This window comes from Dipodomys merriami, unplaced genomic scaffold, assembly GCF_024711535.1.
Source record: "Dipodomys merriami isolate MVZ:Mamm:240054 unplaced genomic scaffold, mDipMer1.0.p SCAF_25, whole genome shotgun sequence".
Taxonomy (NCBI): domain Eukaryota; kingdom Metazoa; phylum Chordata; class Mammalia; order Rodentia; family Heteromyidae; genus Dipodomys; species Dipodomys merriami.
The window spans coordinates 8,916,545-8,935,525 of record NW_027203937.1 but is presented as its reverse complement, the minus strand read 5'-3'; the positions used below and the strand labels follow the sequence as shown (position 1 = coordinate 8,935,525).

The window sequence follows — 18,981 nt, the reverse complement described above, 5'->3', positions numbered from 1 at the left end:
CTGAGTTCAAGTCCCATGACTGACAAAAAAAGTGTGAATAAGAATAATTTTTTGAACAAAAAAGCAAAAATAAAAATAATTACCTATGAAAGAAAAATATTGAGTGGATAAGAGTAGAAAGCATACTTCTCTGAATATACTTCAAAAGTTTTGGCTTCAAAAATTTATAATTTGAATTTAATACAAAATCAGATTTGAAAAGAAATCTCTAAAATTTGAAAGCAAAATTAAGTGAACATGCCTATCATAAAGCAGTACAAACACCCACAAGTATTTCAAATGAATGGAAGATGTGATCATTTTCCAGGTGCCAGTAACCCTAGCTGCTTAGGAGGCTGTGATCAGGAAACATCAGTCCTGGCAGAAAATTTCGTAAGATCCCTTCTAGAACAAAATTTGGCTGTATGGTGACATATACCTGTCATCCTAGCTACATAGTAGCTGAGATTATGAGGATTATGTTTTCAGGTAACACATCATCTCAATGTAAGAAGTTGGGTATGATGATACATGCCTATCATCCCAGATGGTAAGAAATGAAAAATAGGATAGCCATCCTGGCTGTATAGCCAGGCAGGAAGTGATAGTTCTACCTCAGAAATAATCAGCAAAGCTGGGCACCAGTAGCTCATGCTTGGAATCCTAGCTACTCAAGAGGTTGAGATCTGAAAATTGAAGTCAGCCTATGCAGACAGTCATGAGACTCTTATCTCAATTTACTGGCAAAAAGTTGAAAATGGAGGTGTGGCTCGAATTAGAGCATCAGCCACAAGCAAAATCCTGAGCCAGAACATGAGGCCTTATTACTGACCAAAAAAAAAAATCAAGTAATTAGCACAAAAACAAAACAGCTAGAAGTATGACTCAAGCAACAGTGCTTGCCTGCCAAGTGCAATACACAAACTTCCAGCTCTGGTACCACTTAAAGATACATAAATAAACAAATGTTAACTTATCTTTTTGTTTTATTTTGTGCCAGTCCTGGGGCTTGAACTGAGCACTGTCCCTGAGCTTTTTTTGCTCAAGGCTAGCACTCTACCACTTGGCTACAGCTCCCATTCTGGCTTTTTGATGGTTAATTGGACATAAGAGTCTCATGGTCTTTTCTGTCAGGGCTGGTTTTGAACTGGAATCCTCAGATCTCAGCCTCCTGAGTAGCTAGGATTACAGGTATGAGCCACTGGCGCCTGGCTAACCATGCATCCTTACGTATATGCATTAAGGACAAAAAGGACTGAAAGCAAATTAACTGTTGTGGGAATCATCTTGTTCAAGGCAGTGCTTCTATTGGTATTCTGCGGCTGCCTTATGTGCCCTAAGGGATAAAGCAAATGAGTACTCATGCTGGTATCCCAGGGAGCTGGGATTTTGGGGGGCATAAAAAAATAAAATCAAATACAGATTTGAGGTTAATGAAGTTAAATGAAATTTCCACAGACCCCCCAATTATAAATGCAAATATGTGAATAATTATGATACATTGTATCTTTCTTCAGGAAACATGACTAAAGTGAAATGTCACCACGTAATGATAATTACTCTGGCCTGGGAATGCTGGGTATGAATTATAAAATACCTAATAGAATGTGTCTGGGTTTTCCTGTCAGTGCCCATTCTTCTTCACTTGGAGATTCTCAAAGTTGTGCTTGTGGAGTTGCCCCCATGGGCATTTCTAAGCAGGGAAGTTCCCACACCTGCCTACAGTGAGATAGACGTCATCCCTACAAAAGGAGGGGCGGTAAGCTCCATGACTGCTATGGGGGGACTACTTTGTTTGAAGGAGGATGCCAAGTGCCGATCTGCCCCTGGGCTGCTTTGCTCTCCTGTATCCTTTTAAATGAACCTGAGGCCAAATGTGGTCTATGTGTCTTGTGAGTGAGAACACTTAGTATGGGCCAATAAGGGGTGTGTGTGTGTGTGTGTGTGTGTGTGTGTGTGCACATGTGTTTATGTGTATGAGAGAGAAAGAATATGTGTGTGAAGGGGGAGAGAGAGAGAGAGAGAGAGAGAGAGAGAGAGAGAGAGAGAGAGAGAGAGAGAGAATTCGCTCTGTACAAGGATACATGTCAGCACTGAACACTGCAAGGTCTATAAGCAATGACCAAACCCGCAGTAAGGAGGACCCTTAGCACCTAGGTTGTGGCCTCTAAATATCAACTTCCCATTGAAAAGAAACAGTACATCTTCTTCAGAACATCTTCTTCTGACTAAGCTGTTGCATCTGGCTTCAAAGAACACACAGATCTCTACCACCTGAGCTACATCTTCAGCCTCTTTTTGCTCATTATTTTCAAGGTAGGATTTTATGATTTTACTTTATGCCCAGGCCAGCCTGAGCTTGGGTCTTCCTTTTTCTTTTTCTTGTTTTGCTTTCTTTCGTGTGTGTGTGTGTGTGTGTGTGTGTGTGTGTGTGTGTGTGTGTGTGTCTGTGTGTGTGTGTCTGTGTGTGTGTGTGTGTGTCTGTGTGTGTGTGTGTGTGTGTGTGTGTGTGTGTGTGTGTGTGTGTGTTTTAATGTTAGAACTGAGGCTTGAACTCAGAACCATTGTCCTTTAGCTTTTTCATTCAACCACTTGAGCCACACTTCTACTTCTGGCTCTTGGATGGTTGATCGGAGATAAAGAGGCTCACAGACTTTCTGCCCCAGCTAGCATTGAACCATGATCCTCGGATCTCACCCTCCTTAGTAGATAGGATGAATCCTCCTTTGTTTTCTTCCTAGTGTTGCAAGGGATGACAGTCATTTTTCATAACTGGGATGACAGGCAGTACTCCTGAAGCAGCTTTTTTTGTTGAGTTGGAGGCTTGTGAGCTTTTATATCAGGTTGTTTTGAACTGAGGTTACAATTGGCTAAAATTATAGACTTGGCCCACCATACCCAGACGCTAGGCTTTCTTTGTTAAAGAAAGAAATAAAATTTACCCTTCATAAATACATATATTTTTAATAGTACAAACATTGGGGGTTATTTCAAAATAATCTAGGCAGGGAGGGTAGGCAAAATAGAGGGGAACAGATAAAACAAGAGTGGCCATAAATTAGCTGATAATTGTTGAAGTTGAAATATACACACAGGGGCTTCTCTCTAGTGATTTCTCTACTTTGCTTACATTTGATTTTTTCCATGCTAAAATGTTCCTTTATAAAGCCCATCCCTCTTTCTATTGAACTAATCATCTCTCCTCAAGCCTTCATTTTCAACTCCCTGAGATAAAAATCTCACATAGTAATGGTTTGACTCAAGTTCTCACAAACTCTTTTGGAACAAAAAGAGATACTAAGTCCAGAGCTGGCAGCTTTCAAATAGCTTGCGGCACAAGTTCGCTACGGAGCATGAAAGGTTCCAGGTCGGGGCTGGGGCACCAGCTCATAGCAAGGCAGATATTTAGCAAACAGCATCAAGTGAAAAGTCTAAAAGTGTTTTCCACAGCAGCGCATTAAAAGCAGACTATAGAGCATTGATCTTATGTGTGGTACGAACACCAACAAACACTCTGAGCCTCGTATCTCAAGTGTAAATTAGGAATTGTGACATGTAAAATTTTTCATATGAACTTTGTGCTTACAATGAAATGTTTACTTAGCTTACTATGAGCCTTAATTTGTAAGGTAGCCATGTTTATGAGGTTCTCTGCACACACTTCCAAAACTTAGGTCTTGCTAGACTAACCATAAAAATTCCTTCCTAGAAGGAAATATTTTAACAAGTTAACCGTTATTACTATTTTTCTATCTGACTAGAGGAGTTGTTAAAGCTTTGGTCCACTTTACTGTAATTCCTTTTTGTTGTTGCTTTGGAGTTTTGTTTTTTTTAACTGTATTTTCTTTTTTCTTTTCTTTCTTAGCATTAGGGGTTGGAGCCCCGTTCCAAGGATACTGGAACATAGGATATCAAACTTGAATGCACTGAGCTACATCCCACACCTGTAATGCCATTTTTGTTTACTTATTTATTTTTTGTCAGTTGTGGGGCTTGAACTCAGGTCCTGGGAGCTGTTCCTGAGCTTTTCTGCTCAAGGCAAACACTCTACCACTTTGAGCCATGGTGCCAGTTCTGGTCTTCTGGTGGTTAACTGGAGATAAGAGACTCAGGGACTTTCCTGCTCAGGCTGGCTTCCAATGGCCATCCTGAGATCTGAGCTTCCTGAGTAGCTAGGATTATAGGTGCGAGCCACCAGCTCCTGGCTTGTGATTCCATTTTTAATGGATGTATTTCTTAGGACAGGGTTGTTTTTTGGTCCCATCCCTCCAAACATATTGACATGAAAGAAAAGGCAGTATTTCCTTAAGGATTATTTTTGAAACACAGTGTCCAAACATCAGCACAAAAAAATTAAACAAAATCTATTTTTTAAGGAATGAACACTTGCTTAAATAACGAATTCCTTGTCACTCACAACCAGCAGTTTCCACCATCTTGTAACTCAATTTTTAAAAATTGTATAGCCACCCACATAACTTCCATGAACAGCCAACTTCTCCCCAGAGCTCACATTAATAGAAAAATCAAACTGCAATATCTTCCACTTTATTTTTCTAAACAATCACTATGAGATGGAGTCTTCTTCATTTACTCTTCAGCTGCAGAAGAACTGAATACATGACTTACAAGGTACCAAAGCCTAAGTGTTATGTGATTATAGATTTCCTGACATCCACAAATCAACTTTCCTGCTCCTTCTTCCCTACTTACCCACTAGCACGGTGATGACCTTGTTGCTGGCATACTGTTCTATCTCTCGCAGCCACTCAGGTAGGCAGCGGAAGGATTCCTCACAGGTAATGTCATAGGTAAGGATCAAGGCATTGGCACTGCGGTAATAACTCTGGGTAATGGAGCGAAATCTCTCCTGTCCTGCAGTGTCCCAGATCTGTAGCTGTAAAGGGAAAAGGGGAGGATCAGCTTGAAGTAGGAGGAAATTTCAAGAGCATGCCTTTCTTTTGCTTAGAAATGAGAAGACCCATGGGCTGGGAAGGTGGCTCAGTGGTAGAGTGCTTGACTTGCATGCATGAGGCCCTGGGTTCGATTCCTCAGCACCACATAAGCAAAAAAAGAAAAAAGTCAGAAGTGGCGCTGTGGCTCAAGTGATAGAGTGCTAGCCTTGAGCTGAAGAGCTGAGGGACAGCGCCCAGGCCCAGAGTTCAGGCCCCATGACCGGACCCCCCCTCCCAAAAAAAAAAAAGAAATGAGAAGACCTACTCCTAAATAATTTCATGGTTATTTTCTGCCCTGAAGCCATTTATGATCTGTCGCTGTTGTTAGGTATTTGGATTTTTTTGGGGGGGGGGTCCGGTCGTGGGGCCTGAACTCTGGGCCTGGGCGCTGTCCCTCAGCTCTTCAGCTCAAGGCTAGCACTCTACCACTTGAGCCACAGTGCCACTTCCGGGTTTTTTCTTACGTGGTGCTTAGGAATCGAACCCAGGGCCTCTCATGCATGCAAGGCAAGCGCTCTACCACTGAGCCACCTTCCCAGCCCCTGGATTTTTTTTTTTTGTTTTTCTCTTTGGTTATTTGAGAATTCCTTCTTAATTCTTAAAAAATAAAATAAGATATAGCCTCCTGTACATTTATTGGGTTTCAACTTGTATTTTAAGAAGCTTATGTTGGGCACTGTAGTTCACACATGTAATCCTTACTAGTCAAGAGGCTGAGATCTGAGAATCATAGTTCAGCTCAGGCAGAAAAGTCCAAGACTCTTATCTCCAATTAACTACCAAAAACCCAGAAGTGGAAGTATGACTCAAGTGGTAAAGTATCAGCCTTACCTAAGTGCTAAGTTCAAGCCCCAGTACCAGCACCAAAAAAAAATTTAAAAACCCCAGAAGCTTATACATAACATAGTAAGTACTTTGTATGTAATAATTCAATCCTCATAATTACTCTATGAGTTAGGTACAATTATACCTATTTCTTCCCCGAGGAAAGTACAGTATGGAGCTACTGCTCAGAGTCTCCTAGACAACTTATCAGGAGCTATGTCCCAGGCTTTGCTCAGAGCAGGCTGTCATTCTGTAGTCACTGATGTTACAGAAAGAGGAAGAAATCCAACCTTACCACTCTTTCTAGTGAACAATCCAAAAAAAAACCACAAGAAGACACCCTTCTTGTGTTCCTTCTTGTGTTCACCCTCGTATGAACGGAAACAGGAACACAGCCACAGCAGACAGAAAAACATTGCCCTTTGCTCTGTGACCTTGGGTGAGTCAATGAACCTCTTTGAGCTTCTGTTGTTTCTTGCTGAACTCCTTCTAAAGTGGAATCATTTCTGAAGCCTAATAATGGGTGGCTTTTGTAATGAAGAAGGCAAACTACTCCTTGCATCTCTTCTTCAATGTCTCTGCCCAGAGCAGAGGAGGAGTGAGACAGATAGTCTGACCAGAGCAGGTCACGAGACCTTGGGGAACGTCAACCACAGCCACTGCTGTCCTCTGCCATTCCGTCCTCTGACTGTACATCTCACACATCACAGCTGGATCCCCTTCGACACACCACCACTTCTGCAGGAAAGGCCTTCCGGAACCTTCCCAGGGACATTGTGATCACCCTTGCAACACATTGTGTGTCATCCACCTCATGATTATTGGTGTAGTGACTCATCCGTGTCTTTCCCACTTGCTCAAGGCCTCAAGATGGAGGCTGCAGGGTTCGTTTTACTCACCAAATGCAGTTCCCAGCAAAGGGAAGATAGTCAAATATTTACCAACAGTCTCACTGGAGACTGAAGGGAAACTCTCCTAACCAGTTACTCACAAAGCTGGCAATCAGCCTCCACGTCTCCTTTCCCCAGGGAGGCCTGGCCCCCCACCTCCTTGCTGCATTTGCCACTGAAGACTTATTTAAGTGGCGAGGTGACTCTAAAGAGCGCAGTCGGTGATGTTGCCCTCTGCTTTGCCAGCTTAGCTGGTCAGGGGTGGGTGGTCCCTGCCACAAATTAGTTGCACACTCCTTGGATTTGAAGTCACAGCTGACATACATTGGAGTCTAAGTGTACAAACTGCAAACAGAGAGACGTAACAGCTTTTGCTGGAACTTAAAGCTCTTCTCTGCCTCAAACCTAGGAACATAGTTCTCTTCTGCAGGTCTTGCCTTAAGAGTAGCAGGTTATTGTGTTTTGTTTGTTTGTTGTTGCCAGTTCTGGCACTTGAACTCAAGGCCTGGGTACTGTCCCTGAGCTGTTTTTGCTCAAGGCTAGCATTACTTTACCACTTGAGCCACAGTGACACTTCTGGCTTTTTCTGTGTATGTGGTACTAAGGAATCGAACCCAGGACTTCATACATACTAGGCAAGCACTCTACTACTAAGCCACATTCCTAGGCTAGCAGGTTATTGTTTTAAAGCCCATGGAGCCTCTAAATGCAAGGGATTTGATTGAGATACTGCCGGTCATTAGAATACCCTGTGTTCTCATGACTAGCACATTTCAGAAACCGCTTTGAGCATTAAATACTTTCTACAAGAGTCATTATGCAGCCTTGACAAGATAGATGCTACTTCGCCCGGGGAAGCTGCCTGTTTTCCGCCTGACAGTTGGTTATTAAGAATGTTTATATGCTACTGCCTTTTTTCACTCTGCTTGCCTTCGCTTTTCTCTGTAATCCATTTGCCTCTCTCAGCATTTATAGGACACTGTGCAAGGCGCAAGGAGGACCCAAGATGTCAAACATGATCCTTCGTCTAAAAACACTGTATAAACAGACTGCGAGACTCAAATCCAAGTGTAAGTAACAACAGCGCAAATGAGATGTTTTATCAAAAAGGCCAGCATAGTAGTTCCTACCTGTAATCCTAGCATTTAGGAGGCAGAGGCAGGAGAATCCCAAGTTTAAGACTATAACCTGTGTTCTATAGTGAGACCCTCTCTAAAAGCACAAAAGATTAAAAAAAAAAAAAGACAGCATGTATCCTAATGTTGTCTCATGACAGTCATTATATATTTTCAGTACTGCAGCCATGAATATTCTAGCTTCCCACCTACAACATAGGGATACCACAATGCTTATCCACTCTTTGATTGTACCACTACTTAATCACTACGGCCTCTTTCTCACTACAATGGATTGTTGCTACTTGGCAACAATGTCAACATGACTAGTGTCCTAGCCCACCTCCTGAGCAGTCTGTGTTCTCTTCGACATCATACCCGCACTGCCTAACACCCTGTGTAGTGGACACATTGGAACAATGATTAAATGATATAGAATTGTGGAATCCCTAAGGCAAGAATAATTAATTAGCCTTAAAAGAGTAGTACAAGCAGGGTGCCAGTGGCTCATGCCTGAAATCCTAGCTACTCAGGAGGCTGAGATCTGAGCATCATGGGTCAAAACCAGCCATGGCAAGAAAGTTCGTGAGACTTTTATCCCCAATTAACCACCAGAAAACCGGAAGTGGTGCTGTGGCTCAAGGGATACAGTGCTTGCCTTGAGCTGAAGAGCTGAGGGACAGCACCCAGGCCCTGAGTTCAAGCCCCATGACCCAAAACAAAACAAAACAAATATATATGTATATATGTATATATATATATATATATATATATATATATATATATATATATATCAAAATGTATCATCATTTAACAGTTTTTAAGGATACAAGTCAGTGGCCTATCTGGCCATTTTTGTTGTTGTTGTTGTTTTGTTTTGGTTTTGGTCATGGAGCTTGAACTGGGCCTGAGTGCTGTCCTCAGCTCTTCAGCTCAAGGCGAGCACTCTACCACTTGAGCCACAGCACCACTTCCAGTTTTCTGGTGGTTTATTAGAAATAAGAGACTCACAGATTTTCCTACCTGGGCTCGCTTTGAACCACTATCCTCAGATCTCAGCCTCCTGAGTAGCTAGGATTACAGTTGGGAGCTACCAGCACCTGGCTACATGTTTTAACTACATTTTCTGCTCAAGCTCATCTTTATACTGCATACTCCTTTAAGACGTGAGCCTACTAGCCAGTTGCTGGTGGCTCACAACTAGAATCCTAGCTACCCAGGAAGTTGAGATTTGGAGGATCATTGTTCAAAGCCAGCCTGTGCAGAGAAGCATGTGAGACTCCATCTCTAATTAATCAGCAAAATGTCAGCTTGGGGGTGTGGTTTAAGTGTTAGTGCACTAGACCTGAGCAAGAAAGCCACCTAAGAACACAAGGCCCTGAGGTCAAGCCTCTGTAATAGCAAAAAGATGGGGAGGAGACTCCTTAACTTGACCTCCACGGAATCTGGCGTTTATTCTCAATGGTTATAAGAATCTTCTAATTCCTGGGTTAGCTTGCCTGTGATTGGGAGCCATTCTAGAAAGAATGATCACCTGTGTGAACCTGGGAGACTGAGGGGAGCTGAGGAAAGAGACCCTTGTTCTGGTCCTACATTTGATGTTGCACAAACTCATAGTGGTTTCTCTTTCCCTTGATTGCACAGGGCTCTGAGAAAGCTTGCAAAGCTTAGTAACTAATCATCACCAAGAACGGAGGTGTGCAGTAAATGTTAACACCAGTGACAATAACACAACTGTCTTCCAGTTGTGCTGGCAACTCAAGCCTGTAATCCTAGCTACTCAGGAGGATAAGGTCTGAGAGTCACAGTTCAAAGCCAGCCCGGAAAGTCTGTGAGACTCTATCTTGAATTAACAACCAAAAAGTTAGACATGGAGCTGTGGCTCAAGTGACAGAGCACTAGCCTTGAGCAACAAAACTCAGAGACAGCACCCAGACCCTGAGTTCAAATCCTAGGGCTCACACACCAAAAAAGAAAGGGGGAGAGGTCCTTATATTTTCATACATTAATAAGACTATTGGGAACTTTCTTGTGCTTGCTAGACAGACTCTCTACCACTTGAGCCATTCCACCAGCCACATGAGGCTCTTGGACAAGGATGGTCGAAGAGGGCCATTCTGTGTCTTGACCAGAACGGGGATTAGTCTGAAGAGGTGCTGGACACAGGAACTGTGGTAGGAATACAAAGATGAGTAAAACACAGGAGCCTGTGTTCTTGCCATGGACTCAGAAGCCATGGAAAGATGAATTTTAGGAATGTAATCAGCATTTTAAAATGAGACTGGGAAGGGATGGGAAGGGGAAACAAAGGAGGAGGCTACAATGCTTGATAAGAAATGTACTCATTATCTTGCCCATGTAATTGTAACCCCTCTGTACAGTATTTTCACAATAAAAATTAAATAAAAAATAAAAAATAAAATGAGATTACAGCAGAACAAATCAGACTCAATGAGGCAAGCCAAGCGCAGACAGACAAACTGTACATGTTTTCTTCTCTCATATGCAGAAGCGAGATCTAATATAAACCAGGGCAAGATAAATTATACAGGACTCTGGGCATTCACATACAGTGAGACTAAAGGAGGGCCCTCTTAGAGGAGGAACCCAAAGGTATAATACCTCTAAACATCTGAAATACTATTTGTAGAAACAAATTCCGGGAAATGACAATATGGATTTCTTTTTGTGGTTGTTCGTTTTTTGCTTTATTTTTTTGTTGGTTCTTTGTTTCTATCTTCTGAGGGGGGCAAAGAGGGAGGAGGGGTGAACAAATGCAGCAGTGGTACTCAGTAAACACTACGTAGAAAATGAACTCTGCAACTTGTGGGCAGGGACAGAAAGGGGGAACTTAGAGGAAAGAGAAATGTACTCCTCACCTGATTTATGAAGCAGTGACCCCTCTGCACAACACCTTAATAATAACAATAAATGGAAGACTAAGCCCAGAGATTTCAGACACTAAGTGTGTTCTTACCACGGGGAGCATTTTTTTTTATTCAGCACTTATTTTGGTCAGTGCCAGGCATGACATTTCTAACATGCATATGAACTCTCACGCGTGTCTAAGTGGGAACTGCAGGCATGGGATTGAAGCTCATAAAGTGGATTCATCCTTACCCAGTTCCCGTCTTGGTAACCAGCTCCTCTGCAAAAGGAATGAAAGGAACTCCAAAGACTTTGCCTGCGTATGCAGCCCACTCCTGCCCCTCCCCTCTGGCCCTTGCCCATCTGGTTGGCATCTGTGGGAGTTTCACACCCTACTTTTACTTTCCAGTGCCCCCAAGTCTCCTTTCCATGGTTGTTTTCAGTGTAATGTCTCTGAAGAAATCAGGACTGGAAGAAATACTGGAAAAGCTCAAGAGCCTCTTCCTAACACTTCTTTTGCAATCGCACCTAGGAGATGCTACATGAACATCTTGGAGCTTACTTGCCCTTCCCAGGGCATTCAAAAAAGGAGTGCCGGTACACACAGATGCCATAACACAACCAAATCTGGCATGCTTATGTTAGGATCTGATGCCTGTTTCTCTGTGCTGCTGGATAGCCTGGTTAGCATTTCTTTCCATGGGACTTGGCTTGGAAACACCTGACTAAAATTCAAGAACCGAGTGGCAGGCCGAACACAGTACCAGGATCAGTGTCTTTCCCTCATCCCATGTAATTTACTCCCATCCCTGCTACAAGGTGTCAGGGCTATTCCACCCTTGTCTCTAGTGGGGAAAGCCCACAGGAGTGGATAATTGGTTCAGATCCTGTCTATCTCCCGTCCTGGTGGCTTAGAACCATGGATAAGTGAGTTTAACCTTCCTGATGCCAGGAAAAGGACAATCTACCTGCCTCCCAGGGTTTATACTGAAGGTTATGGTTACTACAGTAACACATGTGCTGGGGGCCAGTGGCACACACCTGTAATCCTAGATACTCAGGAGGCTGAGGCTGAGGATCACAGTTCAAAGCCAAGACTGGGCAGGAAAGTTCATGAGACTCTTACCTCCAATCAGCCAGCAAAGAGACAGAAGTGGAACTGTGGCTCCAATGGTAAGAATGTTAGCCTTGAACAATAAAGCTAAGGGACAAGCTCTAGTACAAGTACAAAAAAACAAAACAAAACAAATAAATACAAACCCATATGTAAGAGCTCCTGGCAGTTTCCCTGACCACAGCAAGCACTGTATCCTCTCCTGTTCCTGGGAATACCCCACTTCTCCCAGTACCAATCCACTGGGGAGCCGCCAAGTTAGGGACAGAGTAGAGATCATGGTTCCTTTCTTGGATTTTTATTTAGCACATCTCTTTCATTAGGGATAAGGGTGTGAGGGGAGTCAAGATAACTTTAATAAGCTAGTTCTGTGACTGAATAACCTAAAACAACATGTGAGGGACCTGGCAGCTTTCTCATGGGGCTGCTGTTTAGAGGAAATATTATTGTTTACTGGCCCAACTCAGGAAATCAGGAAAGAAATTTCTTCCTTGGTTTTACATCATCAAACATGACAGAAGACAGGATAATCTATTTAGCCCTTCTTTCCATCTTCCAGTGTAGAAGTTTTGTCATCCACAATCTCTTCCTGCTCCATAAAGATACTGGAAGGAAGCCATCAAGGCTGGGTGTAGAGATTCCTTCCTTCCTTCCTTCCTTCCTTCCTTCCTTCCTTCCTTCCTTCCTTCCTTCCTTCCTTCCTTCCTTCCTTCCTTCCTTCCTTCCTTCCTTCCTTCTTTCCTCCTTCCCTCCCTTCCTCCTTCCCTTCCCCTGGGCTCTGTCCCCAATCTTCTTTCACTTAAGGCTGGTGGTACTCTATCATTTGAGCCAAAGCTCCACTTCCAACTTTTTGGTGGTTAATTGAAGACAAGAGGCTCACAGACTCTCAGGCCCAGGCTGGCTGTGAACTTTGATCCTCAGATCATAGCCTCTTGAGTAGCTAGGATTATAGGTCGAACCACCAATACCCAGCTCCAGGTGGATTACCATAAAAACAATGAACAAATGTGATGCAGATAGGATAGCACTATTTCATCTCAACTCTTACAGGGCACAAGAAAGCCTTAGGGCACATTTAAAGCCTTACCTTTACTTTTTCACCATTGATCTCCACTGTCTTAATCATAAAATCAACTCCAATTGTGGCTCCTTGACCTGGGGGGAAAAGACCCTAAAGAGGAAACAATGGTGAGTAACAGTTAGGCATATGTTTCCATTAGATGAAACTTCTGCCTCCCCCACAGCCCTCTCTGCCCACTATTCACTGCAGACCCTTCCCTCGGCTGAGTTAACTGGTAGAAAAGGCAACTCTGGTTGACGTCACAGGAGCACTGTGAAACTCCAGATGTGTGTTTTGAGAAGAGAGGAGGGGCAAAGAGGGAGAGAAAATTGTTGGGAGAAACCAACACAGAAATGGGGACAAAAAAGCAAGAGGATTAGGGAAGGGCTATGGGGGTGCAAGGGGTGCTGATTTCAAAGAAAGAAACAAAGGAGCAGGGGACCCCAGGAATGAGATCAGGGTTGTTGCATTGAGGGAAATGGATAGGTAGTCTACAGAGGTAAAACTAAGGAAGCTTAAATTTGGTTATGCATCCTGAAGGTGTCAGCCACGAAGGTGCATGGCCAATAGGAAAGCAAACAAGAACTGAGCAGGAGAATGAACACAAGACAATGAACATTGGAATTGTCTTCTGCCCTGGGGCCAGGTTCGGTGGGTCTAAGAAAATTGTCCTCAGGGAGAGACAGTGGAGGAGAAACAGCAATAAACGAGGAAGCAGAAGGCTTTGGGTCACTAGTGCCTCAAAAAGAGAAAGCCACTCTCCCACTGGGCTTTCCAGTCCAACAAGTGTGAGGTAGAAATGAGCATGGAAAGGAGGGGGAGGAGAGGGAGGAGCTAGAGGAAAGAAGGGAGAGGGGAGGGAAGGAGCTTTTTGTAAGCTGGAAACAGAGTCATTTCCAAAAAGATAGGATATTAGTAAAATGATGTTGAATGCTGTTTACTGTTGCATAATGTTTCCTTTAAGCTTCAGAAGGAAGTTGATGGTAGCAAGGAGTTCTATCAAGAAAGGACTCTATTTAGTCTCCCTTCCCTTTCCTCTCATATTTCAGAAATTGAACTAAAATGGACCTTATTAATTCTGGCAGCCAAGACTACAGGATCTTCAATCAAGTCTAATCCCTAACAAGAGAGTTCCTTAATTAAAGTTTGAACTTAAAAGGCTGAGCTTGAACCCAAAAGAGAATGTTCCCATTGAAGGCCTGCAAAAAAAACATAAATATATTCATAACTTTCCTTACAAATATTGAATCAATTTTCTTCTGTTTTGACTTGGCTCCAATACCAGGTGGGCAAATTTCAAGTTTATAGCTCCAGCTGTTTTGTAGTCTACCAAATGCCAAAAACTAAAAAAAAAAAATTCCTCCAATGTTTTCTTCCCTCACCCCCCCCCACTATTTTGTTCCCCAACCATTCATACCTCAAAAACAGTTGAATCTTATCCATTTTAACTGCTTACTGGTGAATAAAAATAAACAAAATCCTGTCTAGGAAAAATGAATTTGGAGGTGGATATCTGAGAGGCTAGAAGGACAAAAGGTAGACAGCAAAGGAAAAGAAGTAAAGAAGTAAAATATGCTCCTTTGCCAATATTACTGTTGAAAAAAGGAAATATTTTCATCTTAAACGATAGGGTTTGGGTTTATAGAGAGTGGTGTCAGAGGTTCAAACCTGCAAGAGATAGAAATTATCAGGCTAAAAAACTTATCAGCCCAGGAAACTGGGTGGAATCCTGGCTTTGCCCCTGACACAGTATGAGATCACATGCCCATCATTTAACCTCTGAACATTGGAGGTTTTTGTGTGAATAATGAGAGGAATACACTGAATAATCTCCAAGTCATCTTTTGGTAATGACACCAATTTCCTTCCTTCTCTGCAGTTCTGAGTCTTGTCCTTCTGGCAAAAGCAGAAACAATTAGTGATGTTAAGTGGATGTAAAACCAGTTAAGAGATATCTCTCCATCCCATTGGATGAAGAACCCCTGATACCTCATAGCTTTTTATTCTTGATTTCACCAGACTCCATATAAAACACAGGTTCTTTGTGCACTCACTTAACACAGGAAAACCTCTCTTATTTTTGTAAGGTCTGCTCCTGGAAGGCGAGCAGACTCCACCCTCCTCACAGTAAAGTCTCCACCCAGTACCTGCGTTACCTAGGCAACTGGCACACCTGGAAGAGGTCATATCTGCATCTGCTGAGGTCACGTCTGAATTCCATGTGGCCACACCTTTCTCTACCCATACCCTAGCCCAGGCCCAGATGCCCCCTTTTTTCCCAGGTCTTTCCCAGGCCTTTCCCAGCCAGGTGAAGTGCCAACATGGCACTTCATACCCCTTACCATGTGTGTGGTGCTCTTTTTACTTGGCCACCTCTTTTTTAAAAAACCTAACAATCTACAGTGACTCTGGGCCCTAAAGCTGCTTTTGTTACCCAATCTGCCTCTTCAGTTTTCCTCAGACCCACACACTGTCAGGCTTTGGAACTCACCAGGCTCCTCCTGTACCATGGGAGGGCTGGGAAGGGCAGGGAGCTCTGGGCAGGGAGGGCTGGGAAGGGCAGGCTCACCAGAAAAGCCGGGGACAGGATCATGACTTGGACCCAAGTCTCCACTCCTGAGCCAGTGCTCTTTCTATCATACCTGGTGGCCCTACCCGGCGTGGAAACCTTGTTTTAGCCAAGGACCATTTGGTATTGATAATATCTTTTGCAGGCCACACAAAATTATCGATACAAGCAGATGAGCCGCCACAAGCTTAGAAAGGCCTGACTCAACAGGGTACAGTGCCTTATACCTATAATTCCAGCTATTTGAGAGACTGAAAATGTGAGGATTATAGTACAAGACTAGCCTGGAAAAAAAAAAAAAGTTAGTGGGAAACTCCACGGAAAAATCTGCGCTTGGTATCACAAACCTGTCATCCCAACTATGTTTGGAAGCATAAATAGGATAGCAGTCCAGGCCAGTACAAGCAAAGAGCAAAACCCTATCTTAAAAATAACCAGAGCAAAAAAGGACTAGAGGTACGGCTCAAGTGGGAGAGTACCTGCTTACCAAGAGTGAATAAGCTAAGTTCAAGCTCAGCACTAGAAAGACAAAAACACAAGAGGAGGAGGAAATGGAGGAAGTGGCAGTTTCAACTTTCCCAACATGCTTGTTACGAAGACACAGCTATATGCACGATGGTCGAGAGAAGGGCATCCTTCATTTTTCCAGGGGATACACAGCCTTAGAAGGACTTCTCAGTGCATTGAAAACATCTGTGTCCTGTTGGTGAACCTCAAGAGAGCAGCTCCACAGGAGACTTGTAGCTAGGCCATATGATAAAGGTTCAAGCCAGAAAAGACACTGGCTTCGGTGCAAGTCTTCCTTTACAGTCTTCATTTCATTTTTATTTCAAAGACTTAGAAAATCAGCATACTTGTTTCTATACCAGAACAATTTTCTCAGTTTGCTGGGAGGAGGGAAGAGGGCAAAGACAAGGAGTTTGAGGTTTCCTTTGTATTCATTTGTTTATGACTATTTAGGTTTAGCTTAAGGTCCAAATTCATTTGTTTCTCCTTTTGGATCATTATGAACTACTCATCTAGTTTTTAAACATATCAGTCCATACATACACATACATGTGTGCGCACACACACACATGTATACATATAAGCATCATTGGGGCTTTATTTATTATTATTATTTTTTAAGTAGCTGGGCATTGGGGTTTTTACTCAGGGTATTGGGCATGCCAGGCAGGTGCTCTACCACTGAAGCCATGCCCCTAGTCCTTTTTTGCATTCATTATTGTTTGAATAAAGTCTCAGTTTATGCCTGGGCCTGCCCAAACCAATCTCAGCCTCTTCTGAAGCCAGATGACAATATGATGTCCAAATTTCTATTAGTTAAGATAGGACCCCACAAACATTTTGCTCAAATTGGCCTCAAATTATGATTGGCCCCATCTCTGCCTCCTGAGTAGCTAGGATTACAGGTGTCAGCCACTTTACTTGGTCAATAATTTATTTTTGATGCTGCACACTGAAAGTAAAATGGCATGTTCTTTTCATAAAAAGAGAGCAGAAATGAGACGTGGGAAGTTGGAGTTATCCCCAGAGCTATGATTCCTTTGGGCAGTTTAGACAAACACTAGGCCACAAACAATGCAGCTTCCAAAGGATGTATGCAGAACCCATAGTTATAGGCACAATGGCTCATGTTGGAAATCCTAATTACTTAAGGGGTGAATATCAGAGAATCATAATTTAAGGCCATATGAAACAAGAGCTAGGTGCTGTAGTTTGTGTTAGCTACATTCAAAGTTGAGATCAGGAGGACTGAAATCCTAAGCCACCCTGGGCAACAAAGTTCACGAGATCCCATCTCAAGAGAAAAGGCTGGGTATGGTGGTACCCACCTACCAGCCCAGTTACATGGAGAAGCTTAAACGGGATCATGGTCCAGTGTGGCTCAGGCAAAAAATGAGACACCCCCCTCTCAAAAATGACCAGCACTGAGCTGAGAAGGTGGCTCAGTGGTAGAGCACTTGCCTTGCATGCATGAGGCCCTGGGTTGATTCCTCAGCACCACATAAGCAAAAAGAAAAAAGCCAGAAGTGGTGCTGTGGCTCAAGTGGTAGAGCACTAGCTTTGAGCTGAAGAGCTGAGGGACAGCGCTCAGGCCCAGAGTTCAGGCCCCACAACCGGACCCAAACACAAAATTAAAAAAAAAAAAAAGACCAGCACCATAAAAGGAGAGGTGGACTGGAGGCCTAACAAGCACAAAGCCCTGAGTTTAAACCCCAGTACCATCAGTGGATTGGGTACAGCAGCTTACGCATATAACCTAGTTACTCAGAGGACAGAAATAAGAGGATCACCGTTCTAGACTCATTTGGACAAAAAGTTAGCAAGACCTCCTCTCAAAAATCAAGCCAGCCACGGTAGTGTTTACCCCAAACCCCAGCTATGTGAGAGGCAGAAGTAAGAGGATTGCAGGCTGAGGCCAGCCCCTGACAAAAGCACAAGACCCTGTCTGAAAAATAACTCAAGCAAGCAAGCAAACAAACTCACAGGCCCTACCACGCATCTATCAGACTCCTCTAAAGGGGGCTGAACAGACACGCAAAGCGTGGGCTCCAAGTTCCCTTACCTGAGTGAATCGTCGGACTAGGCACGTCTTCCCCACACCGGCGTTGCCAATTAAAACGATTTTGAACAGGAAGTCATAATCTTCCATACTCATTTACACAGCTGCAAAGCAAACACAGGCCACAGTGAGAGGAGCCAGGTCAGGCCTGCTAGGGAGCGCGAGGATGTCAGCTGTGTGTCCTCAGCAACAGACCGGCCTGATTTGAAGAGCAACTTAATGACCCTGCCAGCCAGAGAGGCACACACATGTTTGGTCACGACGGACTTTAATCCTCCAGCTACTTCATGCCACAAAAAGTAAATGACACAGGTACCCTTTCGCCCAGTAACCTTTGTTCCTCCAAGCTGTCAGGTCACAAGACCTCAAGTGATAAGCCCCGGGTTCCACCTTTCTGGCTGGGGGTGCAGAGAAGCAGTACCAAAGGAGACAGCCCCGAGTTTAACGGTGGCATCTGGGCTGGACTGTCTCTGGGCAGAAGTGCTCGAGACTGGACCTGGAGACTGAGTGGAGCGCCCTATCCATCTGCTCTAAGTTTTGGGGTTTGGGGAGTGATGGTCGTCCTGGCCTTCTGCACCCAGCCCACTCCTACCACTACCACAGGCTGCCCTCCCTGCAGATGCCACAGGGCATCCCCAAGGGCTGCTTCTTGTTCCCAGGGGGTTTGGTATATGTTGTGTCCTGTGCCTAGGACAGCGCCCCCCACCCCCCACTCATTTTCTTCAAGGCCCAAATCCTATGGGACCAATACAAGCCTGCCCTCCCTTTTTCCCTCTTTCTCTCTATTTCTTTGTCCCTTCTTCCCTCTCCACTCCCCTTTCTCTCTCCTTCCTTTCCTCTCTATTTCTCTTTCCCTCTTTGCCTCCTTCCTTCCCTCTTCTCTCCTTCCCTCTCTCTTTCTCCTTCCCTTCCTCTCTCTATTTCTCTCTCCCTCTGTCATTCTCTCTCTGTCTGTCTGTCTCTGTCTCTGTCTCTGTCTCTCTCTCCTGGTCTTCCACAAATAAAGTGATATGCTTTCATCATTCCTCTGTCTTAAAACT

The 18,981-nt window shown here is 43.7% G+C and overlaps 1 protein-coding gene across 4 annotated transcripts in view; it reads right to left on the bottom strand.

The window, feature by feature from the left end:
* Rab30 (RAB30, member RAS oncogene family) overlaps positions 1 to 18,981 on the bottom strand; it is a 95,627-nt gene that overhangs the window by 9,443 nt on the left and 67,203 nt on the right. For 3 of the 4 annotated variants that reach the window (XM_070034897.1, XM_070034898.1, XM_070034899.1), the window contains 3 exons: positions 17,945 to 18,045; positions 12,834 to 12,917; positions 4,693 to 4,876 (listed from right to left, as the gene is read on the bottom strand). In XM_070034897.1, coding sequence (XP_069890998.1) covers positions 4,693 to 4,876; positions 12,834 to 12,917; positions 17,945 to 18,037 — 361 coding nt within the window. In that variant the 5' untranslated portion in view covers positions 18,038 to 18,045. The remainder of the gene's footprint in view (positions 1 to 4,692; positions 4,877 to 12,833; positions 12,918 to 17,944; positions 18,046 to 18,981) is intronic. The other variant, XM_070034900.1, reaches the window with a different exon arrangement.